Genomic DNA, 26072 nt, shown 5'->3' with positions numbered 1-26072 from the left:
ACCACCTGCAGCTCCCGCCCAGCCCCTTGGGGCTCGCTGGGAGGAAAGCACAGGGCACTTGGGGAAAGAGCCAGCGCAGCCACACCTCCTTGGAGAAAAGACCAGTGTGGACTCAGACACTCATCCCGAGTGGGTGTCCCCGCGCCCCAGATGTCGCCCCTCAGGACTCTCACGCGGTGCGCGGCTGGATGGGTGCCTGGGGCCCTGGAGACTGCGGCGTGGCCCCAGGACGCACGTGCCGCCGTGGGGCTGTCCGTGACCCCGCGACCCCACCACACTCGCCGCTGGAGCCGTGTTCCCCAGGCCCGCAGCCTGGTAGAGAAGTTGGTGTGAGAAAAGCGGCGTCTTTCCAAAGTGGACAGATTGTCCAGTGGGCGGTCAGGGAGGCCTGGATCAACCAAGAAGAAGTGAGGCCAGTCAGGCCTGGAGGTGCTGCGGGGTCCGGGAGCCTTTTGATCTGAAGCTGCATCCTGAGCCTGCTGGGGTCTTGAGGGCAAAGGCTGTGGCTTCCCTGGTCCTGATGCCCCAGGCCACCCGTGAGGACCCCGGTGTGGGGGGGTGGTAGCCTGTAGAGCAAGGTCTGCTGGGCAGGGCTGGTGCTCCTGCCGCCTGGGCCTGTGTGGACTGGTGGGGCTCAGGCCTTTGAGGGCTGCCTTTGCCTAGGGAGCGGGTAGGTGCGGCCCCTCCTGACTGGTGGCCTCCACGGTGTCTGGACAAGGGTGCAGCCCCTCCCTGCACGCAGCCTGCCTTAGGTGGTGTTTCCCCAGAGGCTGGTCCCCTGGGTGGCTTGGACCCCTGCTCTGGGGGGGGGGGGGCCAAGGCTGCGCACGGGCCCGGCTCCCCCTGGGGGCTGTGCGAGGGCTGAGTGGCAGGGGCAAGGCGGCGGCCACCGTGGCCGGGCAGGCCCTGTGCCCTAGCGTGCCCACAAGGTCCCGGCTGGATAACTGCGTGGGTCCAGGGCTGCTGGAGTCTGAAGCTGGGGAGGGGGTCTGGACTGGAGTCGGGCCTCAGCAGGCAGGTATGCTGGGCGTGCCTGGAGGCCAGGGCATAGCGTTGGCTGGGCCCTGGGCTGGTCTGAAGGGTCAGGGAGGCCTCTCGGCAGTGATGTGGCTGTGTCGAGCCCAGGGGCTGGCACACCTGGGTGGTCGGCCGTGGAGGGGCGACCCCAGCAGTGCAGCGTGGTGGGCGCCTGTTCGACTTGTTGCTGTGGAACTCGGCGCCCGCCGGAGGTCCCGGCAGGCTGGGAGGTGGCCACCCTGTCATCTGCGGCTGGCAGGGCAGTTGGCTGTGGGCGCCTGAGGAGGCTGCAGGGCCCAGGTGGGCGGGGATTGGGCAGGCAGAGTGCACGGCAGACCATGTGGGGGAGGGCGAAGGCCCTGTGGACTGTGAGGGGCTGGGGGCGGGGGGTGTTGCTGAAGCCTGGAGGGGCCACAGGGTAGCCTGGGGTGGGTCTGTGCCTCCTGGCTGCTGGCCCTGGGTATGACCATGGGTAGACAGGAGCCTCTTGGCAGATGGAGAGGGCTGAGGAGGTTGCCTGGGGGCATCACCACCGCCCTGGCTGCTGGGCTGCCCAAGTTCCGCTGGAGGGTGGGGGTACCGTCTCCTGCAGGCCCAGATCCGGAGAAGTTTATTTCTGAGTCTGGGCGGGGAACAGAGAGGCTCAGAGGCCTGGGAGGTCCCTGTGCCCGCCCATGAGGCCAGGCTGGTGCCGCCGTCCAGTGGTGAAGGGGCAGGGCCAGTGATGCCTTATAGACAGTGGAGCTGGTCTGTGGACACCTGGAGGCCTGTCCCTGGCCAGAGTCCTCCCCTGCCCCGTCCTCCCCTCACTCCTGCACCTACTCCCAGTGCCTGGGATGTGCTGGGCTTCACCTCAGCTGCTCCTGTGCATCTGGCGGACACTGGAGTCTGCTTGGTGGACTGGGTCTGGGATGGGCCTGGACCGTGGCCGCTGCGGGCAGGCTGCGGGGGGGCATGGGCCTGGGCGGCAGCAGGGTGCTCTGATGCCAGGGTGGGGGCTGCCCACTGCGCCATGGCTGGGCCTGCGCGGGGCCGAGGATCTGCGTGGTGCTGGGCGGTGTGCGGGGACGGCAGGCTCCGCTCTCTGAGGGCCACGCGGCTGGTGGCCCCAGCGCCCACACGCGCTCGTGCTTTCCTCCGCGCCTTGCTGCTCCCACTCTCACCCCGCCCCGACCCCTGCCCACCCCGCTGCCCGCGTACTCGCCCATCCGCCCTCCTGCCGCCCTCCGCCCACCCAAGCCGCCTGCCCACCCGTTGTCCATCCCACCGACCTGGCCACCCCTCCTCAGCCCAGCCCCCGTCGCTCTCCCCTGGATGCTCCCGCGTCCAGCCTGCATTCACTTGTCGTGTCCACCCTCTGCCTGGCGGGTCAGCTTTGGGGTGCTGCATGTGCCGGGCTCTGGACGTGAGGGGCCCCAGCCCACCAGGCAGAGCTGGGGGCACAGGCCATCACTGCAGCTCAGAGGGCCCCTCCCGACTCTGCCCGCCACTGCCCACCACAGCAGCTGGCTGGCTGGGGGTGCCCTGCTGTTGCCCCTGTGCTGGGCTCAGCATCTTTCTGGAGTGGCCTCCACGTGACCTCCTGGGCTGGGGCCCGGTTGGCGCCCACCCCCTTGGACATGTCAGGCCACGGGCGGCAGGTGGAGCTTGTTCCGGCCTCTGGGCTGTTCTCAGGGCGTCAGACGGCCCAGGGGACAGTCGGGGGGCGTGGTGGACCTTGTTGAATGAATGCTGTGTCCTGAGTGGCACTGGGATAATGGCCGCCAGGAGGCCACGTGCGAGGGCCCGGGGCCGGGACTGGAGGAGGAGGCGCCGGGAAGCCAGGGGCAGGGGTGCGCCGGCCGGGGCAGCTGAGGGTGGCTGGACCCCGCGGCCTACAGGCAGGGCCGGAGCGCTCTGGGTGGCGGGGGGCACGCTGAGGCCAAGGGCAGAGATGGGCACCCAGTGGGTGGCCTCAGGGGCCTGAGGGCAGGCCTGGCCCATAGCTGGCCCTGGGCCCACGTGAGGCAGGGTCTGGAGCTGAGGGCTCTGGCTCTTGCACACGTGCGTGCACGTGGCCAGCATACCTGAGAGCATCGGCTGACAGGTGGCAGCAGCAGCAGATGGGCCGGAGTCTCTGGAACACGCCCTCAGTGGCCTTGCCTTGGGGTCGGCTGTGTCCAGCCCCTGGGATGAAGCTGCTGCCCCGGCCCGTCGTCCACCCCAGAGGCCTCTGATCAGAGGGCCTTGGGCCAGGACCCAGGTCGGCCCTCACCTGTGCGTGGGCGCAGCCGGCAGGGAGTGGGTGGGAGCTGGGACCGGCCGGGCTGCGGGGCTGTTCAGGCCAGCGGGAAGCCATGACCCTTCGTCAGCTCTTGAAATTCCCCTCAGAAACCCGGGAGGACAGGACGAAGAGACTTTTCCGCCACTACACGGTGGGCTCTTATGACAGCCTCACCTCACACAGGTACTCCCCTCACACAGTGAGGGCTGGAGGGCAGGTGGGGGGCAGGTGGCTGGGTAGGTGGGCAGGCTCGGGGGACACCGTGTAGGGGGAGGCAGAGCTGGTGGGGGGGCCGGAGGGAGGCGGCCCAGCCCCTGTGTCCTGCCTGCTGGGTCAGTTGGGTGCTCTGGGGCAGGCGGGGGTCAGCCTCGCCGGCCCCCTCACCACCCTGCGTTCCTCCGCCAGCGACTACGTCATCGACGACAAGGTGGCCGTCCTGCAGAAGCGGGACCACGAGGGCTTTGGCTTTGTGCTCCGGGGGGCCAAAGGTGAGGACGGGTGGCGCGCTGGGCATCTCAGCTCTGTGCACCTCGCCTCACCCCCGCCTGCCCTCCCTCCCTGCCCCTCCCTGCCTGTCTGTCCTTCAGCTACTCTCCGCCCCCCCCCCCCCGCCCCTGCTCTCCAGCCCTGCCCCCCACCTCGCGGCGCCCCCCCCCTCCCCGACGGCCTTCCAGCGCCCGCGCCCAGTGTCCGCCGCGGGGCAGGGCTCGCGGACGGGGTCTTCCTGGGGGTGAGGGGTTTCCCGGCCGCCCGCGCCTCCCTGACCGTGCCCCCCCCCCCCCGCAGCCGAGACGCCCATCGAGGAGTTCACCCCCACGCCCGCCTTCCCGGCGCTGCAGTACCTGGAGTCGGTGGACGTGGAGGGCGTGGCCTGGAGGGCGGGGCTGCGCACCGGGGACTTCCTCGTGGAGGTGAGCGGCGGCCCGCGGAGGGGGGGTGCGGGGGTCGCCCGGCCCTGCCCACCGGCCCGTCTGTCGCAGGTGAACGGGGTGAACGTGGTGAAAGTCGGGCACAAGCAGGTGGTGGCGCTGATCCGCCAGGGCGGGAACCGCCTGGTCATGAAGGTGGTGTCGGTGACCCGGAGGCCGGAGGAAGACGGGGCGCGGCGCAGAGGTGAGGGCGCCCCGTCCGCGCGGCCCGCCCGCCCGCGGGGTCCGGCCCGCCGCGCCCCCGCCCCGACCCGCGCCCCGATCCCGCCCCCGCGCCGCCCACCGCGGAGAGCCCTCCTCCCGCGGCAGCTGCCTGGAGGCCGGGTTGCCATGGCAACCGTGAGGTTGACGCTGCCGCGCCGCGCACTGTGGAGGGAAGGGGGAGGCGGCACCTGAGGGAAGAGGAAAAGCGTCTTCTCCCCGCGCCGACGTCGCGGCTCCGCGGGCGCAGGAGGCTCCGCTGGCCCGGCCCGGCCCGGCCGGCCGTCCCGCTCGCGGCCCTCGCGCGCCCCCCGAGGGCAGCGGCCCCGGGCCTGGGCCGGAGCAGCGCCCGCGCGGCCGGACCCCCGCCCAGCCCCCCACGGCGCGGGCGCCCCGCTCAGCCTCGCCGCCGACGGCCGGTGGGCGCCCCGGCGGGCGCCGCCCCGCACCGACACCCGCGGGCCCGGGCCCGCCTCCGAGCCCCGACGCCGGGCCCGCCGCCCGGCCCGAGCCCCCAGCGCCATGAAGAAGTTCGCGTCCAGCCGCAGCCTCAACAAGATCCTGGCCCAGTGCGACTCGTCCTCGCGGGAGTACGAGGAGATCCAGGCGGTGGAGCGCAAGTGGCACCTGCACCTGGCCACGCCGCGCCGCCTGCTGCTGGACCGGAGGGCCAAGGCCTCCCTCTTCTTTGCAGCTCCGCCGCCCCCCAAGAGGGCCCCCAGCACCACGCTGACGCTGCGCTCCAAGTCCATGACGGCCGAGCTCGAGGAGCTTGGTGAGCGCGGGCCGGGGGGCGCGTGGGTGGGCGCGCGGCGCGGGGGTGCAGGGGCGGCCTCTCCGGCTGGCCTTCACCCCATCGGCAGGGTGGTGGGGCCTTTGCGCTTTCCCTCTTGGCGCCTGCTCGCTCGTGGTTGATAGGGGGATGCCCTCCAGGGCTGGGACCACGCTGGTGGGTGAGATAGGCCCGCACAGGCTGCTGGAGGCTCACACGGCTGTTGGGCTCTGATGGGGCATGTTGCGGGCACCACCCCACCCGGGGTCACCACCAGCGGCCTCACTGGGCGTCCTGGTGCACGTGGCTGCTCCTAGCCCCATCCTGTCCGTCCCCACACGTGTGCTGGTCAGCAGCAGCCACCCTGTGGGCATGTCTTCACCGCTGTGACCGCTGACAGTGCCATCACAGGCATTTCCAGATGAACATGGCCGCATCTGACCATGAATGGTATCCACGAGCGGCCTGATGCACCTGGCCACCGGCACCTGTCACGGGGCACGCCCCACATGTGGCTGTCAGCATGCTCTGCCCTTCTGTCATCTGAGCCTGGCCCCATCCCCAGACTTTTCTCTAATCCCCAGCATTAGAAAGAGCCCTGAGCCGAGCTGACCCAGGCCTGCCCACAGGAAGGGCCCCAGTTCTGGCTTGACATGGAGCCCCAACCCTGGCTTCAGGCTCCGTTCTGCCCCAGCCATAGAAAACACTTACCTGGTCCCCAAAATTACTCCTTACTCCTGGACCCCAGTCCTTGACTGAGCCCTGTCTCTGTCCTGGTCACAGACTAGACGCCCCCTTAGCAAGTTTGTGTTCTTGACTGCAGTTTATTTCCTTGTGGAGAATAGCAACGGAGACAGAGTAGGCTGACATGGTCGGTATTTTCTTCCCCATAAAAATTCTGAATAAGATAAAATTCCTAAAACACACAGCAAACTCAAAACAAAGGAAGAGGAATCTCCAAGTCTCAAAAATGAAGACAAAAGTCAAAGCCAAAAGAATGAGAGGAAGCCAGTGCTTCCAGCATCCGTGAGGGCTGTGATGAGACCCAGGTCCTGTGGGCCAGGTGTTGGGGTTCTGACAGCCCTGCAAAGCCAAGATGCATGACCCATGAGGAGTGGGAAAGCTAGAACCAAGCCCAAGAACTGGAGTGAGCATCAAGAGAACTGCAAATTGTAGAGGAATATGAAAGAGCCAAGACGAGAGACTTAAATAGAAAGTATCGGAGAACTACCCGCTCCGAATGAGAAAGGACAATACAAAACTGAACGAGCAGATTTTAAAAGGAGCCTGAAAGAACTGTTGCTGCAACAAAAAGCAGAGCTGTAGAGTTTTAAAATCCACAACTGGGATTTTAAACCCACCAGGCCAGACCTCACCGAAGAAAGAGAAAGCAAATTTGAAGATAAATATGAGGAAATTACCCAGGATGCAGCACAGAAAGATAAGGAGATGCAAACTATCAGAGAGCAGATAAGAGGATGTGTAAGAAAGCCCAGCCCGTGGGGGTCCAAAGGCGCTGACCAGACATGGACGAAAGATTGGGTGAGAGGCAGTATTTGAAGAGCAATGGGCTAAGAATTTTCCACACTTGAACAACTTCAAAGTATAAGTCCCAAGCAAGGAAATAACAAATCTGCCTGTGCAGGCCGTAGTAAAATTTACACCACCGTCAGCCTCCGCATCCCTGGAAAGAGTGGGGGATCAGACGACTTAACGATGGTTACGCTGACAGCCGACTTCACTCAAAAACGGTTGGTGCTTGAAGACAGTGGAACGCTGACCTCAAAGTCTTGCTTCCAAATGCCTTTGCGCCTAGAATTCTATACCCAGCTCTACTTGCTCATTCAAGATGGAGGCAAAACAGCTAGCAGACTTCTGCCCCAGGCTCACAAGACTCCAAGGCTGGGCAACCGATCCATCATGCTGATAAACAATTGATAAACAAGTACCTGCAGGTTGTGGGGTCTGGGCACCAGATCCCACCCCCCCACATACACACCGACCCCTGGGCATGTCCTCCTCCTGCAGAGGCCCTGTGTTTCTGCTCAGAGAGCTGCTTTGCAACCTGAGATCTGCGACCCAGGGGCCCCGTGGAGACAGGAAGGCTTCAGCACTCTGGGCTGCTTCTGTCTGAGAGAAGCAGCAATGAGGGTGCTGCTCCCCTCTGCTCCAGTCTGCTGCTCAGGACAGGCTACCCCATAGACCCAGTCTCCCAGCGGGTCCACTCCTGCAGCCCCACGTGGACGACACTCTTACCAGCTTTCCCTGAGCAGACTGGGGGCTGAAGGCATGGCCTGGAAGGGTCTGCACCGCTGGTTTGGGGTCCCTGCTCTGGTTGAAGCAGCACCAAGGAGCCTGGAGCTGTCCTGGGTCACCCACCATCCTCTGACCAGGCCCCTCCAGAAACGCCTGGTTTGAGGAAGCCAGAGCAGCCCGACAGTGCCTGAGGGATCTTCCCCGGTTCAGCATGCAAGCTTCGGCAGCCTGTCCGCTCTCTGCCATGCTGCCCTGTAGGGTCCTGAGAAGACGGTCTGGGGAAACTGGGACCAAACAGTAAAAGCAGGTGGCGGGGGTTGTGGCTTGTGCCCAGGGGCCACCCGCTGCTGGGAGGGTGTTAGGGAGAAGCAGGAAGAGGAAGAGGAAAGGGCGTCCTGGAGGGAGCAAAGGCGGCACCCACAAACCCGGGGGTGCAGTGACTGGCAGATGCAGGACTGGGGGCGGGGTTCTGGGGGGCCCTCTGCCTGGGACGGGAAGGGCAGACAATCCTGGTGCCCTCAGCATGGGGCTCCCTCTGGTTGTCCACTCTCCTGGGCTGAGTGGTGCTGGCTGCAGGGGTGCTGGGCCAGGCCCCTTCCCCTTCCCCCCCCACCCCCCACCAGGAGAGAGCGGCTTTTGGGAGTTTCTGGGCTCCTTTCTCTCGCTGTGCGGTCCCAGGGCCCACACCATGGGCGGGGGACTGGCCTTGGTCTGGCAAGCACACGGACTTGGCCTTGTTGTAAACACAGCGGGGTGCTTTGGGACACCCTACGTCATCGGTGGCCCCCAATCTTGTTTTTTATGGGGCTTTTGCCTATTTCCTGAACAAATGTTTGACTGAACTGAGCATGACTCAGGATTCAGTTGTGTGCGAGCCTCTCCATGTGTGCGCTGCGTGCCCGTGGTGGTGCACATGTGTGTGCATGCACGTGTGCTTGCGTGTGCCCCTGTGTGCAGAGAGCATGTGCCCCGTGTGCAGTGTGCGTGTGTGACGCGTGACGACGCCCCTGCCTGTGGATCTTCTGCCTTGAGGTCTGACTGGGCATTTGGGCAGCTTTGCCCCTCATGGCCTTGAGGGCGGCAGGTGGGTGGTGGGGCCTGGAGGTCCTGGGTGGTGGGGGTGGGAGTGGGGGACTGGGTGCGGGGTGAAGCCTGCCTCTTATCCCTTTGCTCTGTTTCTTGATTCCAAGCCTCCATGCGGAGAAGGAAAGGGGGTGAGTCATCTGCTGCGTCCCGGGCCCCAGGTCGGCCTGGCCACTGTCCGGGAAGGGTCTCAGTCCAAGCTGGGTGCTCTGCTGGCCTGGGCTGTGCCCTGTTGCCTGTGCCCTGGGGGTCTGGTGGGCTCCAGAGGGCCAGGGAGTGGGGGTGGGCATTCCAGGGTGGGTGAGGAGGTGAGGCCCTGGGCCTGGGGGTTCTGGGTGGGAGGACAGAGGCGGCCTGGTGAGGCAGAGGCGGTAGCCTACCCGGGGGATGCCCAGCCCGGCACCACCCGCTGTGCGGGACGGTGGGGGGCTGGTCTGTGGCCAGGGGGCCAGGGCTGCAGTGGGGCGCGTGGCCCTGGCTGGCGTTTCTGCTTTCTTCCTGTCCTTGGGGGACCCTGTGCCTGCTGTGAGGGCCCCGCTGCTGTGAGGACTTGCTACAGGGTCAGGTCCTGTGCCACCTGCGCCTTCAGAGTTGGGCGCCTCCTTCCCCAACTTCCCGGCTGCTGGCTCCCCCAAGCTCTTCCCTCATGCTCTGCCGCCCTGTCCCCTTGGAGCCAACTTCCTGGGTGTCCTGGCTGCTGGCTGCAGAGGGCGCTGCACCCATGTGTTACCAAGTCTGGGCCAGGGCAGGCCCAGCGCGTGGTGAGGCCTTAGGGGGCCTTTTGCCTGCTCCTCGCTGCTGTGCAGTCAGGGCCAGGCGGAAGCCAGTGTGCCCTGGCACACGCCTGTCCAGTCCATGTTCCTGACTCCCGCTGTGCCCTGCCACCAGCACCCACGGCCCCCTGGCCTGTGCGCCCAGGCCAGGCCCAGCCTCTGTGGCCCCTTGCCAGCCGGGCCAAGAGCTGTGTCCCTCTGTGCTAAAGCTGCGGCTCTGGCCCGTCGCCGCTTGGGCACTTCGCTGGGCGCTCAGCGGGCCCTGCTTCCCCAGGTGCTCATTGCCCTCCTCTGCGTCTCGGATAAGTCACCTGAGTGTGTCTTTTCTGATTGTTGGGGAGCCACGCCAGCTCCTCAGCTTGTCATTTGTGGAATTCTTGATTCCTTGCTTCTCACGGTTTTTCTCACCCCCAGTGGTCTCTGCCCAGCCCCGCGGCCCTGTCTGGGGTCTGGGCGTGACCTGGGGCCGCCCCGAGTGTTCCGCGCTCTGTCTGTGACCTGGGCCAGGTTTTCTCAGAGCTCCCCTTTCTTCTTGGGTGAAATGAGGGCAACAGGGGAGGCCCCTTCACCTGTTGTGGGGCAAGGAGGGAGGGTGCGGGGCCACTCCCCTAACTCTGGGACACGAGCACCTGCCAGGCGGACACGAGTGACCTGGCTGGCCGTGGAGGTCTGGGGGACCCGCGCTTTGACTCGGACACTGGGGGCGGGAGCACTTGTGACCCTCGGCGTGGGCGCAGCCCCGGGGGTCCATGAGGCTTGGGATTCGGAGCCTGAGCGGTGGGCAAATCCCACGGAGCCCACGTGCCCCCACAGCGCGCCCCTACTCCCCACCAGCACCGCTCTCAGACAAGCGTAGTGAACATCATTTCCAAATCACATCGATATTCAAAACCATTTTATAAAACATTTTTTTAAATGTTTTAAAAAACACTGAATGCTTTAATAGAAACAAGCCAAGCTCTGCCCCCACCCCACCTCTGTCCACGGGGCTCCCGGTGCTTTCTTCCGGCTGGAAGCTCCTCCACGTCCCTCCAGCTGTGGCCTGGGGTGTCTGGTGTCCACACGCTGCACTGGGGCCCTCCTGCTGTGCGCACTCTGGAGCCTGTGCTGCCCGCCCTGCCCTTTGGTGCGGTGGGGGGCCCAGTGTGGGGGATGGGCAGGAGACACAGGTCAGGAGCGAGTGGTCAGCTCTGTCCCGCTGGGTCCTCTCCCTGGGGTCGGTCAGGAGTTTTCTGGAGTGGGGTCCATGGGGTCCCCTGGGCGCTCCCCAGGGTTGGAGAAGCCAAGCTGGAGCAGGGGCGGGTGTGTGAGGGCCGGGTGGGGAGCAGCCTGGGGTCCCTGGCCCGTGTGGCGGCCTCGAAGCTCCAAGGGCAGGTGAGCCGCCCGGCTGGGCGGGGGCCGCTTCCGCGGAGGCCCCGCAGCTGAGACGCTCCTCTGACCCCAGAGAAGCTAGACGAGATCCTGGCGGCTGCCGCGGAGCCCACGCTGAGGCCCGACATCGCCGAGGCGGACTCCAGGGCCGCCACCGTGAAGCCGCGGCCCACCAGCCGGAGGATCACCCCAGCGGAGATCAGTGTGAGCCGCGGGCCGGGCCGGGGCGGGCCGAGTCCTGCGGGCCGCGATCTTCTCCGGGTGAGGGTCTGACTTTGGACTCCTTTCCCCCGTGGCCCTCCTAGAGGTGTGGGGCCGTCCCAGCCCCTGGGGCCCTGGGCAGGGGCTGCTCCACAGGTGGGCCTGGCCCAATGTCTCTTGCCTGTGCCTTCCCGGCCCCCCTCACTGCCTGGGCCTGCGGTGCACTGACCCTGGTCTGGTCCACGCCCGCCCCACCTGGCCAGCGCTCGGGGGCTGTGCATGGGGTGCCTGGTGTCTGGCTCGGGAGGGGGCGGGCGGAGCTGGGTGGAGAATAGCACCCACACCCGGTAACTGCTGTGTCCACCCCACAGTCGCTGTTTGAGCGCCAGGGCCTCCCGGGCCCAGAGAAGCTGCCGGGCTCCCTGCGGAAGGGGATTCCCCGGACCAAGTCTGTAGGTATGGCCGGGCTGGGCTGCATGGGGTGGCGCGCAGGGCTGGAGTCCCCACCTTCAGCCCAGGGCCCGAGTTTCCCGGAGTCCTGCCCTCCTTGGCCACCGCCCAGGCACCTGCCCCACGCGTGGGGTGAGCCTTCTTCCTGCCAGAGAGGCTTTGCTGGCCGAGACCCCTGCAGCTTGCTCTGTCGACTGCTGCTCCCGTGGCTCTCTGGGCCCCGGCCTGCCCTTTCTTACCTGGCGGTGGCCCCACTACTTCTGTCCAGAGCGCCCCCTGCCTCCCAGATGAGGTGTCACTGTCCCTGGGCCTCACCTCCCGGCCTGGCTGGGCCTGAGCCCCCGCAAGTCTGACCTGAGGCCATCCCATGACCAGCCCTGCTGGGCCCTCCGAGGCCCTGCTCTGGCTGTCCACTCCTTGTCCCTGGGCTCCTCCGTCCGCTCCCACCTGCTGGCTCTGTCTGTGCCTCTCATTCTCACCCTCGTGCTCTGCTTCCAGGCAAGCCCCCCACATTGCTGGCCCCCGGCTCCGCCTGTGCACCCCCACCCCCCATGCACTCGGGTCCTGTCCCTCCAGACACACACACACACACACACACACACACACACGCGCGCATGTGCAGCCGGCGTTTGATTTTCAGCTCCTCCAGAGCATTTTCCCCCAGGCCTTGAGAGACTGGTCCACTAGCCCGGCTCTCCAGCCGCGCTGTCCCCACACCATGAAATGTGGGTTGTCCCAAGCTGTGGCCTTGGCCTAACACCTCTGTCCTGCCTCCTAGACTGTGCACACCACGGCACACTGGCAACTGGCCTCCTCTTGCCCAGACGCTCCGGCACCTGTCCCGTCCCGCCTGCCCATCTGCTGCTGCCCACACTTTGGCAGACCCGTGCCATCCCGGGATGGTCTGCTTGCCCCTCACCCAGCTCTGCGTTTGCACCCAGCCCACTTGGTGCCCACAGGGCGCCCGCTGCACCACAGTGGGGCATCTTGTCTAGGCCACTCTGCCCCATCCCGGCTGCCCACCTGGCTGCCCACTGCCTGTGCCTGTCTCTGCTCCCCCAGGACCCCGTGTGGGAGGCCAGCACTGTCTGGTGGGGCTGGTGGTGACGTTTCTGTGTGTGAGGTGTGGCGGTGTGGCCAGCTATACCCAAACCTCCCAGAGGGCTGGGGTGGCGTTTGGGGCATCTGCATGGCCGGCCCTGCAGGCCCTGCTATGCCCACTTGCAGGTGGGGGTGGGAGGTGGGCGGAGGGCACTGGAGCCAGAGGCCCTCCCTTTGCCTGCCCTGGTTCCCTGCGGTGAAGTGTGCAAGCTTCTTGTCCCCATGGCTTGGCCCCGCCCACCCAGCACCCAGGCCGCAGCTCTGGTTCTTCTTGGGGTTCCTGCCCCAGCCCCCCCAGGCCTCCCTCTGCCGAAGGGGGCCTGCCGCAGAGCAGCTGTCCTTGCCCCCCATTTGGCCTCCTGTGGGCTCCACCACCTCGGGTCCCTGAGGGCCAGCCCCAGCCCTCCTGCTCCCCCTGGGACACCTGTCCTCAGTCCCCTGTGACCTGGGTCTGCTGCATCAGCTCTTTTCTGCCCCCCCAATACCCCCCAGTCCAGGACTGACCAGCGCAGGTCCCAAGCTCAGCAGGCCCCTGGACCTGGGCCTCCCACACTCACTCTTTGTGCTCTGGGAGTGAGCTCAGGGCCCTTCACCCCTCATGCCCGGCCTGCTGCGCGCGAGTGTCCTTGGTCCCACCCCATGTCCTGCGGTGTGGCCCAGGCACACTGTTCGGCTGTGGGGCCTCAGGGCCCTGACCCATGGTGTGGGGCATCTCGTGCCTTCGCCCAGGGGCCATGCTTCCTACGAGTGCCGTGTGGGGTGGCCAGTGCTGTGCGTGGACGCATGTCCTGTCAGGAGTGAGTGCTGGGGAGATGCTCCGTGCTGGGAGTTTGCTGCCCAACCGGCCAGGCTCTTGTCCACTCATGTGCGGCTTGTCTCCCCAGAGGGGGCTTGGCTGCTGGAGCTGCCCCCTGTGGCCGTCTCATGTGTGGCCGCCGGGGCCCCCGCCGTGTGGGTGCCGTTGTGACTAAGGCTCTGCAAAGGCCCGGGATGAGCCTGGCAGTACCTGAGTGCCAGGCGGACCCACACCTGGGCGCGGCCTTCCCCGGGTGGGGCTGTGGGCCCAGTGGCCAGCTCGCACGCAGCAGCTCTGCAAGCAGGAGGAAACCCAGGTTCCAGGGGGTAGGGATGTTGGGCAGTCACTGGCAGCCAGAATTGCAGCCTGAGTCTGTGATGAAGCCCATGCACCATGGCTGCAGGGCATCCCGGGGTGGGGCCGGGAGAGCCGCCTCAGCACCGGGCGTCCGGTGGCAGCCCCGCCATGCTTGCACTGGGCACCTAACACCTGCTGCCTGACCCGACACACTTGCGGCCCAGGTGTCTGCAGGATGCTCAGGGGCTCCTGCCAACTTCCCACTAGGCAGCCGAGGGCCCGGGGGCCCCAACAAACCTAGGTGAGACAGGCAGGTGGGTTCCCCCTAGGTCATTGTTGTCCATGAGAACCGGGGCTCAGCGGTGCCCAGACTGGGCCTGGGGTGCACGGCCAGCAGGGAATGAAGCTGAAATATGCCCGGTGTCGGCCTGCAGGATCCTGTGAACCCCCACCCCCCAGGCCAAAGTCCGCTGTGGGGTCGCTGCAGCCCCCCGGCGGTCTCTCCCTGCCCGTCTGCAGGCCGCGGGGGGCCTCTTGGAGGTCTCCATGAGCGCCATGCACTGGGCATTGGCTGCTGCTGCCCCAGCTGCGGGCTGGCGGCCCAGGCTGGGGACTCCCTCCTGCCTCTGGCGGCACCAGGGCCTCCCAGTGACGACTGCTCCCTAGTGCTGGCCTTTCGCAGACCAGGCCGGGCCTTCTCTGGCACGACCCCAGCCGCCCCTGGCTCCACTGCGATTCTGCCCCCTGGGGGGATGGAGGGGCACCTGCCCTTGCCCTCCCGGCGCATCTCCTGGGGTTCTCTCAGCACCTCTGCTGGTGCCACCCGTCTGCACCCCATATCTGAGCTGATGCCACTCCCGAGACTTTGTCAGAGTCGATGGCGTGCAGGAGTGGGGCAACCAGGAGGCCTGATGGGGCGCCCCAGCCTCCCCGTGCCCTAGCTGGCCCCGCCTGCGCTGACTTCTGAGGGGCTCTCCTCTGCCCTTCTCTCCGGGATTGGCATGCCCGGGTGGAGGCAGCAGGGCCTGCCTCTGCGGGGGCCTCCGGGAGGGCATCGCCCCAGCACCGTGGACTCACGGACTCACGGGCCCCTCTGTCCGCAGGGGAGGACGAGAAGCTGGCGTCCCTCCTGGAGGGGCGCTTCCCACGGAGCTCGTCCATGCAGGACACGGTGCGCGAGGGCCGAGGCATCCCGCCCCCGCCGCAGACCGCGCCGCCGCCCCCGCCCGCGCCCGCGCCCTACTACTTCGACTCCGGGCCGCCCCCAGCCTTCTCGCCGCCGCCCCCGCCGGGCCGAGCCTACGACACGGTGCGCTCCAGCTTCAAGCCGGGCCTGGAGGCGCGCCTGGGCGCGGGCCTGTACGACGCGGGCGCGCCCCTGGGCCCGATGCCCTACCCCGAGCGGCAGAAGCGCGCGCGCTCCATGATCATCCTGCAAGACTCGGCGCCCGAGGCGGGCGACGTGCCCCGGCCCCCGCAGGCGGCCACCCCGCCAGAGCGCCCCAAGCGCCGCTCGCGGCCCCCGGGCCCCGACAGCCCCTACGCCAACCTGGGCGCCTTCAGCGCCAGCCTCTTCGCGCCGTCCAAGCCCCAGCGCCGCAAGAGCCCGCTGGTCAAGCAGCTGCAGGTGGAGGACGCGGCCGAGCGCGCGGCCCTGGCGGTGGGCAGCCCCGGCCCGGTGGGCGGCAGCTTCGCCCGCGAGCCCTCCCCGACGCACCGCGGGCCGCGGCCGGGCCTGGACTACGGCCCCGGGGACGGCCCCGGGCTCCCCTTCGGCGGCCCCGGCCCTGCCAAAGACCGGCGGCTGGAGGAGCGGCGCCGCTCCACGGTGTTCCTGTCCGTCGGGGCCGTCGAGGGCAGCGGGCCCAGCGTGGACCTGCCCTCCCTGCAGCCCTCCCGCTCCATCGACGAGCGCCTTCTGGGCCCCGCCGCCACCCCGGCCGCGACCTGCTGCTCCCCTCCCCCGTGTCCGCGCTGAAGCCATTGGTCAGCGGCCCGAGCCTCGGGCCTGCTGGCTCCACCTTCATCCACCCGCTCACCGGCAAGCCCCTGGACCCCAGCTCGCCCCTGGCCCTGGCCCTGGCCGCGCGGGAGCGGGCGCTGGCCTCTCAGGCGCCCTCGCGCTCCCCCACGCCCGTGCACAGCCCGGACGCCGACCGGCCCGGCCCGCTGTTCGTGGACGTGCAGGCCCGGGAGGCGGAGCGCGGGCCCCTGGCCTCCCCCGCCTTCTCCCCGCGGAGCCCGGCCTGGATCCCGGTGCCGGCCCGCAGGGAGCCGGAAAAGGCGCCCCGGGAGGAGCGGAAGTCCCCCGAGGACAAGAAGGCCATGATCCTCAGCGTCCTGGACACGTCCCTGCAGCGGCCGGCCGGCCTCATCGTGGTGCACGCCACCAGCAACGGGCAGGAGCCCGGCGGGCTGGGGGCGGAGGAGCCGCGCGCCGGCACCCCGGAGCTGGCCGCCGCCCCCGCGCCCGCCGCCCTGGCCGCGGAGTCCCTGCCCAGCCCGCGCGCGCCGCCCCCGGGCGCCGCCCCCGCAGACCCGGGGCCCGGCCAGGGCAGCTCGGAGGAGGAGCCCGAGCTGGTGTTCGCCGTGAGCCTGCCGCCCGCCCAGCTGTCCTCCAGCGACGAGGAGACCCGGGAGGAGCTGGCCCGCATCGGGCTGGTGCCGCCGCCCGACGAGTTCGCCAACGGGGGCCTGCTGGCCAGCCCGCTGCCCGGCCCGGGCCCCCCGCCGCCCGCCGCGCCGGGCCCGGCCCCGGGGAAGCCCGGCGGCGAGCTGCCCCCCGCCCCCGAGTCCGCGGCAGACTCGGGCGTGGAGGAGGCCGACACGCGCAGCTCCAGCGACCCCCACCTGGAGACCACCAGCACCGTCTCCACCGTGTCCAGCATGTCCACGCTGAGCTCGGAGGGCGGGGAGCTCACCGACACCCACACCTCCTTCGCCAACGGACACACTTTTCTACTCGAGAAGCCGCCAGTGCCTCCCAAGCCCAAGCTCAGGCCCCCGCTGGGCAAGGGGCCGGTGACCTTCAGGGACCCGCTGCTGAAGCAGGCCTCCGACAGCGAGCTCACGGCCCAGCCGCGCCACGCCGCCCCTGCCGGGCTGGCCGCCGGGCCCGCCCGCCCCCGCTACCTCTTCCAGAGAAGGTCCAAGCTGTGGGGGGACCCGGTGGAGAGCCGGGGGCTCCCCGGGCCGGAGGATGACAAGCCGACTGTGATCAGCGAGCTCAGCTCCCGCCTGCAGCAGCTCAACAAGGACACCCGCTCGCTGGGGGAGGAGCCAGCCGGCGGCCTGGGCAGCCTCCTGGACCCGGCCAAGAAGTCGCCCATCGCGGCAGCTCGGTGAGCAGGGCAGCGGGGAGGGACTGTCCGCGTCCACACCCCGCCCGTGTGCTCCTCCGTGCCCGCCCCAGTCTGCCCCCTGCTGTGTCTGTCCTGGCGAGCCAGGGAGGGGCAGGGCTGGGGTGCTGGGGGCGGGAGGTGGGCGCCATGGCTGCCTCTGCCGGGAAGGCCCGTCTGGGGACTCTGTGCAGCTGCCCGGCCGTGGTCCCCTGCCCGGCAGCCCCCACGGCTTCCTAGGGCTCCCCAAGCTCGCCCCGTGCCGGCTCCTTTCCACTTGACACCTGCCACTGACTTGCTGCCTCCGCCCAGGAGCATTTCTGGCCCTGGCGTCCGGGAGCCCCTGGACACAGGCCTGTGGCGGCCTTCATCGGGCCAGGTCGCTGCCACCTCCACCCACCTCCACCTTCCCATGCCCCCTGCCAGGGTGGGGCTCGAGAGGCATGGTGCACCCCGGAAGGGCGGGACCCCGCCCTGGGGCGCCCCTCGCTGAAGCCCTCCTTCCCAGAGGCTGTGGACCTTCTGGGGCGATTCCTGCTGCGGGCACCACCGCCCTGGCCACCCTGTCCCTTCTCACCGGCTCCCTTCTCCGCAGCGCTCCGGGGCTCCTGGCTCTGCCCTGTGCCACCCGCCTCTTCCTCTGCGGTCCTCGAGACGTGCCTTGGGGGCACGAGTCACAAGGCAGGGAGGGCTGGGGCGAGCCCACAAGGGCTGCTCTGCTCCCTCTTCTTCCAGTTAAGGGTGCAAAATGAGCGGGGACTGGGGCGCTCGGCATGCTCCAGGAACAGACACCTCAAGGGCTGGCCGGGGCCCCTCTCTCGGCCTCGGCCACTATCAGTCTGAAGAAACCTCTTTCCTGGCAGGGCGGGGCCCTGGAGAGCCACGGGGGCTGGGCCCATTGGGATGACAACCCCAGTTTCTGCGGGACCAGCCCCGTCATGCTCCACTGCCCTGCCCTGGGCCCAGTGCAAACCAGCGCCCTCTGAGGTCTAGTGCGGGGCAGGCCTGATAGATGCCGAGCCGACGGAGGTGAAGCTGCCTGGTGCTGTCTTCTGGGAGTGGAGCCCAGGAGGCTGGCTCGGGATGACCCGTGTGGGCAGACTAGCCTTTGGGCCCGTGGCCAGGCCCAGGCGAGCAAGGTCTTGACAGCAGTCTCCTGGCTCCGTGGGCAGGGTCACGCAACCGTCCAGCCGCCCCTTCTCTGAGTGCAGCCTCCTCAGGGGCCCCCACCAGCCTCAGACGTGGCCTGGGAGGGGGCCCCACACCCATCTGTCCTGCAGCCACTGGAGCCTCTTTGCTCCACAGTTGCTGCTTCCTATGGGTTCCCTACTTGCTCCTGAACCACCCACCAGGCCTGGGAGCCGAGGGCCGGCCTGGCCAGGTGCCCTCCCAGGAACCAGGTGGGGTCAGCCGCCAAGCGGACAGCGCAGGGCAGTCCATGGAGGGCCAGACGCCTCTGCCAGCAGTGAGACGCCCTGTCCTGCCCCTCGCTGCCCCCCTGGCAACTTGTATGTCGCCGATGCTGACGCCATGTGGGGCCGGAGGCCCTGGTCCCACCCTCGGTCTGCGGGGTCCCTCGCAGCACGGCACATAGGGTGATGCGCTGGTCACCAGCACCCAGGGCCTTGAGGCCCCTCCTGGCCAGCATGGGGCATCTGCGCAGCCCGCGCCTATCAAGAGCTCCCCGTGAAGGACAGGGGGCCATGCGCCCGCCCCCACATGCCTGCTGTCTGTGGGTGACCGGCACGAGGGCTCTGACGCCCACTGGTCGCCCTGCCATGTGGCCCCTCCACTGCCCCTCCTCCGCCCTCTGAGTTCCCTCCCCTGCCTGTGCTCACCCCCTGGGTCCCACGGCTTGACCGCAGGCCTGGGTGTAGCCCTGGGCTCTGGAGGGGCCACACCGACCCCGGCCTCCTGCTTTTGGGCTGGCAGGTGGCTCAGTGGGGACCGCTGAGACCACCGCCTGGCCAGGCGACACGTCCTCCCCACATGCCCACTGCAGGCGCCCATGACCTTCCGGCAGCAGGCCCGTCCCTGGCTCCTGACGTGGGTGTTCCCTCCGGGCACCACCTTGCCTGGCCTTCTCCTCACTCAGCCAACACCACAAGAACAGAGACGCCCTGCCTTGGGCATGCAGTATGTCCGGCCAGTGTGCTTTGGCCACAGGGAGCTGCCCTGCGCCCTCTGGCCGGCTGTTGTCCTGGCTATGGGCCCGAGCCGGGAAACCTGTGGAGACGCTTCCCTTCCCCAGGGTGGGGGCTGGAGAAGGCCTGCTGTTCCAGGAGGTCAGGGTCTGTGGCCACTGATTCCAGACCATCCACCTCATCTGTGCTGCCAGTTCAGCCTGGTGGGCAGAACATCCCACTCTTTAGAGGCACACACCTGCCTCTGGACCCCACACCTGGCTTCGGGCCCCACACCTGCCTCCGGGGGCCACACCTGCCTCCAGGAGCCCACACCTGCCTCTGGGCCCTACACCTGGCTCCGGGCCACACACCTGCCTCTGGGGGCCACATCTGCCTCCAGGAGCCACACCTGCCTCTGGGTCCCAATCTGCCTCTGGGCCTCACACCATACTTGCCTCTGGGCCCCACACCACACCTGCCTCTGGGCCCCACATCACACCTGCCTCTGGGCCCCACACCATACTTGCCTCTGGGGCCACACCTGCCTCTGGGCCACACACCTGCTTCTGGAGGCCACATCTGCCTCCGGGAGCCACACCTGCCTCTGGGCCCCAATCTGCCTCTGGGCCCCACACCATACTTGCCTCTGGGCCCCACACCACACCTGCCTCTGGGTCTGTCATCTGTTCTGAATTCCATTGTCTTCCTGATTCTGTGGTGGCTCTGGCCCTTGTGGTCTTGGCTGCACAGGAGCCACAGTTCTCTGTGGCCTCGGTCTGTGTTTGTCTGACCCCATGTCTGGTTTCATGGAAAAGCTTAGGCGCAGCAGCTTTGGGAGTTCGTGTGAGCGGCGCCCCCTGCCGTGCTGCACAGCCCAGCACTGCAGGTCACACACCTGCTGGCCCAGCGGCCAGAGGGGGTCACACACCTGCAGGCCCAGCGGCCAGAGGCTCTGTCCCTGCAGGTCCTACGGGCCAGGGACATGCCGAGGGCTCGGGCCCCAGGTTCTACTGGGGGGGGCAGGAGTGATCACCGGTGGGGCTGAGCTTGTGGAGCGACCAGGTGGCCTACAAGCTGGGTGGCATGCGGAGCAAGGTGGCGAGGGGCTGCGGCGAGCTCACACCTGCTCTGTGTGGGGAGCCGCAGCAGCGAGGCTGCCCAGTGCACAGGGTGGCCGAGGCCTGCGTGTGACGCTGGCCGGCCGGGCGACCTGTCCCCATGAGCCCACACGCCTGCCCTTCCTGCCCGCGATGGGCCATGTGGTCACTGCTCCTGGCGGCTGCCGCGAGCTGGTGGGCGTTACAGTGAGGGGAGCGGTGCTGAGTGGGACCCCCAGATCCAGGGTGTCGGGAAGGGAGAGGTGTCTGGGCTGATGTAGAGCTCAGTGTGGGGGAGAGGGTGGGAGCGCCCGGCCAGCTGGGCCTTCCTCAGCCTTTGCCCCTGTGGAGGGGGGATGGGTGATGGGGCCCCGAGACCCTGCAGACTAAGAGGGGGACTAGGAACCCCTCTAGGAAAGAAGCCTCGAAGGGAGAGGGCAGATAGGTGAGGGCTCGAGATGCCCCATCTCGGGAGACCCTGGGGTTGGTGTCCCAGGAGTGGGGCAGGGCGCCCTGCTGAGCCTGGGGCTGCCAAGGTGACAGCGGAAGAGGTGCCTGGGAAGGAGGTGGGAGCCAGGCCTGGGGACCGTGGGTGGGGCTTGACGGTCAGCTGTGCTCAGGCGGGGGAGATGGTGAGAGGGCTGAGGGCAGAGGAAGGAGGGGAGGAGCGGGGTCTGGGCCACAGCTGCACCCGGGCTGGCAGGACGAGGCCTGTGGGGCTCCCGCCACCTGCAGGACTCAGGAGACTGGCCGGCCTCCCCACTCCCAGCCCAGTGCAGCGTGGCCCTCGGCCCTTGCTCCTGCGCCCAGCACCCACCCTCCCCACCGCCCCCCATCCCACTGCCCTCTCCACCGCCCCCCGCCCACTGCCCTCTCCACTGCGCACCCCCGTCCCGCTGCTCTCTCCACTGCGCCTCTGCCACCCGCCCTCTCCACCACACCCCAGCACCCCTGCCCTCCCGCCCCCTCATCCTCAGCCTTCGGGTATGGCTGAGGGCGCCCCTCCGCCATGTGCTCTGTCCAGCCCAGACTCCGGGCAGCCTGACTTAACCCTTGTGGTGGGCCATCCGGGTCCCCACCTAAGGCAGGGGTCCCCACAAGGTCTGGTGAGGGCCCGGGTGGGGGCTGCCTGTGCTGACCCCAGTCCCACAGGCTCTGTCCCCTCAGTCGCTCCCCTGGCACTGTCCCCCCCCCACCCCATGCCCCTGCCCCTTGCTCTCCCTGCAGCCCGGGGTGCCTGGAGCAGGTGCTGTGGGGGCAGGAGGCTCTTCTGGTGCCTGAGGCCTGTTTCTGCGCCCCCCAGGGGTTCCCGACCCCTTTACCCCAGGGTGGTGGCGGCCGGCCTGCCTGGCCAGAGGGCCCACTCCAGGACGTGGCAGGGAGGAGGGTTAGGGTGGAGCCAGGGGCCCAGTGGGGAGCGGAGCTGGGTCTCAGGGTAGGGGCCCGGTGGCAGGTAGAGGCGGAAGGGGAGGAGGGGTGCGGAGGGCTGGGCTTGGGGTGGCACCATCAGTGCAGCACAAAAGGGGTGAGAAAAGCAGGGGAGGGGCCTCAGCCCTGCCGTGGTGGAGGGGCTGGGAGAGGGAGGGGCTGGCAGCAGGGGTGGCGCGGTGCCCACAGAGGGGGCACTGCTGGGGCACAGGGGTCTGCGGGCATCGCCCATTCCTGGGGACGCCTGTGGGGGGCACAGCGGGGTCTGCATGTCGTTCGCTGGAGAACAGGCCCGCCTGGCCCGCACCCCGCTCCTTCCCCGGGGCACCGTGCCCAGCTCCGGCTCCGTGGCTCTGCTTGTGTGGCCGCTGCCAGGCCTGCCTGGGGACCGCTAACCCGCTCTCCCGCTCTCCCCGCCCTGCACGCGGCTGCTCTGTCTCCTGTGCGTCCCCAGCGCCGTCCCCGGCCTCTGCGCCTCTGCCGGTCTCTGCTCTGCTTGGCTTTGTGGGACGTCAGTGCCATGGACAGCCCCGCCCAGGCCTGGCCACGCGGTAGGGGCCGGGGAAGGGTTTCCTGGGCGGGGTCCTCGGGCAGGGCCCGCTGGGAGGGCTGGGAGCCGCGGCCCCGCTGGGTGACGCTGGGGGGCCGCCTGCGTCTGCACTAGGTGCTGGGCCCGTCTTGGTGGCTGCTGCATGTCTGCCACGCGGCAGGCACCCCGCTGTGCCCGCTGTCCCGCCGGCCCGGGGGCATGCGCTATGCTGTGTCTGCCTCACACCGCCATCTGTCCAGTCCAGCTGCGCCAGCCGTTGTGGAGACTCGGCTGCCCGCGCCGGCCCAGGCGTGAGGGACCGTCTGGGTCTCACCCTCAGGGCGTGGTCCAGGCTGGCAGGGACGCAGCAGCAGCCCTTGGGAAGCTCAGGGAGTGGTGGGGCCCTGCCAGCCCCCTCCTGCTCCAGTCAGTCTAGGGGTGCCCCCGGCAGGACGCTGGCTCTGACCCTTGGGCCCAAACAAAACAGCCTGAACAACCCTTTTTCTTCCGGCCCTAAGGCTACCCCCTCCCAGCCCAGCCCCACCCCAGGGAGCCCCCCGCCGTGCCCACCCCACCTCTCCTGGTGCCCCTCACCTGGCCTTGACCCCTCTCCCTCCGCAGGCTCTTCAGCAGCCTCGGTGAGCTGAGCACCATCTCAGCGCAGCGCAGCCCCGGGGCCCGGGCGGCGGGGCCTCCTACCCGGTGCGGCCTGGGGGCCGCTACCCAGTGGCGCGGCGCGCCCCGAGCCCGGTGAAGCCCGCGTCGCTGGAGCGGGTGGAGGGGCTGGGGGCGGGCGCGGGGGGCGTGGGGCGGCCCTTTGGCCTCACCCCGCCCACCATCCTCAAGTCGTCCAGCCTCTCCATCCCGCACGAACCCAAGGAGGTGCGCTTCGTGGTGCGCAGCGTGAGCGCGCGCAGCCGCTCGCCCTCGCCGTCGCCGCTGCCCTCGCCCGCGCCGGGCCCGGGCCCCGGGTCCCCCGCGCCGCGCCGCCCCTTCCAGCAAAAGCCGCTGCAGCTCTGGAGCAAGTTCGACGTGGGCGACTGGCTGGAGAGCATCCACTTGGGGGAGCACCGCGACCGCTTCGAGGACCACGAGATCGAGGGCGCGCACCTGCCCGCGCTCACCAAGGACGACTTCGTGGAGCTGGGCGTCACGCGCGTGGGCCACCGCATGAACATCGAGCGCGCGCTCCGGCAGCTGGACGGCAGCTGACCCCCGCGCCGCCCCGCGCCCTGCGGGCAGGGCCCGCCCCTCCCGGCCGCCGGCTCGGCCCCCCTCCCCCGCGGCGCCGGGCCAGGAATGTTGCATGAATCGTCCTGTTTGCTGTTGCTCGGAGACTTGCCCTGTACATTGCTTAGTGCCCTCCGGCGGCCCGGCCGCCCCGGCCAGGAGGGGCGCGGGCCAGGGAGGCTGGGCGGGAGCGGGTCGGGGTGGGCGTTCCGGCCTGACCACCCCCCGCGCCGCTCCTGATGGCTACTCTCCCAGAGGGGGGACCTAGTCCAGCATGCGAGGTCAGGACACACCTGTTGACTCGGGGGAAGGGGGGAGACACTGGGGTTCTTGGTCGGGGGCCAAGGAGCCCCCTGTTTTGCATATTTTAATCCACTCTATATTTGGAACAAGAAAAGGAACAAATATCTCTGTCCTTAATAGCTTCCCTCCCTCCCCTCCCGCACCCACCGTCCGCTGCGGCTGCCCAGTCTTCCATCTCTGGCCCCTCACTGCCACTGCCACCCCAAACGGGGCGGGGGACGCTCCAGCTGGTCTGGGGCTGGCCAGGGTCCCAGTAGCCCGCCCTGGGGCCCTGGCTCGGCCCCCTCCTCTTGCTGAGCTGTCGTGTGCCCCACCAACCTTCAGGTGCTGCGTGGAGGGGGGTGGCAGAGTCCTGCTGGCACCGGCAAGGCCAGGTGGCCCCGGGGACTGTCGCTGAGGGGGCAGGGCCTGGCGCCTGCCCCGGCCATCTCCCCACGGGCGAGGGCACGGTCTCCTGCCTACAGCAGAGAAGCCGCCTGGCCCGGCCGCGCCCGCCCGCCTGTGCACCTGTGCGCCACGCGGCTGCCAGGTATGCCCGAGCGCGTGGGTGCCGCCTGCCCGGCCGGACGCAGGGCGCACGTGTGGGTCGCGCTTGCCAGAGCACTCGTGTCCACTTCCAAAGAAAGCCGGGGCCAGCCCGCACCCGGGCCGCTGTGGCCGCTGCCCTTCCAGCCTCCCAGCCGTGGGCCTCCCTGCTAGGTCCTGCTGCCTGGGGAGCCCCGGCGCCCTGGGAGGCAGTGCCCCCCAGGGGCTTCTGAGCGGGTCAGGAGGGGCCCCTCGAGGCAGGCCACTGCGAGCCCTGGGAGGGGCCGAGACCCCAGAGGGCGCCCCGGCCCCCTTACTGTGACTCCCCACACTCAGCGATGACCTGTGGGGTGGGGGCCCTGGGGCGTTTTTAACCCTCTGGTTTGGAGTCTGGACTAAGCTCCATCCACGTCACTCACAAGTTTCTGTTTATATTTCTAGCTTTTTTTAATAAAAAAAAAAACCAGAAAACAAGTTTCACAGCCCAGGGGCCGGCACGGCCTGTGCCGCCCCCCCCTCCGCCCGCCCGGCAGTTGGGGACCGGCCGGAGCAGGTCGCGCAGCCCCCGCCGCAGACTGCCACTCGCACACGCGGTCTCACCTCCACCTGTGGGTTTTTGGTTCCGTTCAATTTGGGTTTTTAACTTTACAGGGTCAGTTCCGCTTCACCCCTCCTTTTGTATGGAGCGCCACCGGGGATTTCACCCCGCTCCAGGCCTGAGGCCTCCTGGCCCTGACGTTGTGATACACCCCACAGAGATCTATGTTTCTTATATTATTATTATTGATAATAATTATAATATTATGTAATAAATTTATAAGAAATGAAACTGCTGCTCAGATCTCTGCTTGGCCCGGCGCGGGGCCTGCCCTCCACCAGGCCCAGGGGCTCCTGGGGGCCCAGTGCTGGTGCCGACTGGGCCCTGGGGCTGCTAAATGTGAGGGCCGAGCCGAGCCCAGGCGCCCTTCATGTGGCAGCTGGCGGCCAGGACGTAGCTCTTGCAGCCGAAAGCACATCTTTGGCAGGGCGTAGGGGGGTGGGGCGGGGGAGTTGGACACTAAGGGGAGAAGAGTCTGGTGGGACCTCCTGAGGTGCCCGGAGTCCTGACACCTCCCGGCAGGCCAGGGGAGGCAAGCCCGACCCACAGCAGCAGTGCACGGCCTCTCGGCCGTGGCCCAGCGGAGCCCGCTGGTCCCCAGGGGACCAAAGTGCTGCCTGAGGAAGGAACAGAGCTCGCCGCTCTCAGCAAGGGCCTCCCGCCTCTCCTCCTGGCTGGGGTCTGGCCCCCGGCTCCCAGGCAGGGGAGACCCTGTGGAGTGGGCTGTGTGGGTTCAGGTCTGGACGCGCTGGAGCAAATGAGGGTCCCCACCCGAGGGAGGCCGTCACGTGCCTGCTGGGGAGCAGGCCTGCCGGTTGCCAGAGCGGGGCAGCAGGGCCTCGGCCCTTGCAGAGAAGAAGGGACCCCGAGGACACGGCAGCAGGGACGGCGGGCCCTGACCCTGGGCGGGCACACCGGCGCTCCGTGCACTCCAATGGGAGGCAGATTTCACGGCCTGCGGGATTGGACACGAAGGCTTCCGACATCCCAGCAGAGAGAAGGCTGCTGGACTCGTGGCTGAGTGTCCGCCCTCCGGGGGCCTGTGAGGGCCGGCTGGGGGTCTGCCGGGGTACAGACGCCCTGGACAGGGCCTCGGGAGCACAAGTTGACTCGAGGAGAGGCCTCAAGGCGTCCAGTCCTGGGACCAGACGGGCCCTGCACTCAGGGAGGAGACGGCTTGCGCGGCCAGGCTGGTGAGGCCTCCGGGTGTGGCGTGGGCAAGTTCAGAGAGATGGGAATGCTGGCATGGGGCGGGGGGTGTCAAGATTGCCACCTGGGGCTGAGAACATGCAGGTAGGCCCTGGAGACCCTGGCTTGGCCTGGCCCTTGGCACAGAGGGATGGGTGGGAGGCGGCCTTCCCTGGTGTCCAGGGTCGGGGCGTCAGGGC

General features: G+C 68.4%; 1 protein-coding gene across 1 annotated transcript in view; it reads left to right on the top strand.

The window, feature by feature from the left end:
* SHANK3 (SH3 and multiple ankyrin repeat domains 3) overlaps positions 1–23240 on the top strand; it is a 35428-nt gene extending 12188 nt beyond the window's left edge. The window contains 12 exon segments of the mRNA XM_037513337.1: positions 3388–3463; positions 3686–3768; positions 4067–4191; positions 4261–4393; positions 5105–5185; positions 8629–8652; positions 10739–10869; positions 11238–11322; positions 14614–15444; positions 15447–16851; positions 22650–22699; positions 22702–23240. Of these exon segments, the coding sequence (XP_037369234.1) occupies positions 3388–3463; positions 3686–3768; positions 4067–4191; positions 4261–4393; positions 5105–5185; positions 8629–8652; positions 10739–10869; positions 11238–11322; positions 14614–15444; positions 15447–16851; positions 22650–22699; positions 22702–23240 (3563 nt within the window).
* The last annotated feature ends 2832 nt before the right edge of the window (positions 23241–26072 follow it).

The sequence above is a fragment of the Talpa occidentalis genome, unplaced genomic scaffold, assembly GCF_014898055.3.
Source record: "Talpa occidentalis isolate TD23 unplaced genomic scaffold, MPIMG_talOcc4v2.1 talOcc4.16, whole genome shotgun sequence".
Taxonomy (NCBI): Eukaryota; Metazoa; Chordata; class Mammalia; order Eulipotyphla; family Talpidae; genus Talpa; species Talpa occidentalis.
The sequence above is the reverse complement of the archived record's forward strand: the minus strand, read 5'-3'. Positions and strand labels throughout refer to the sequence as shown.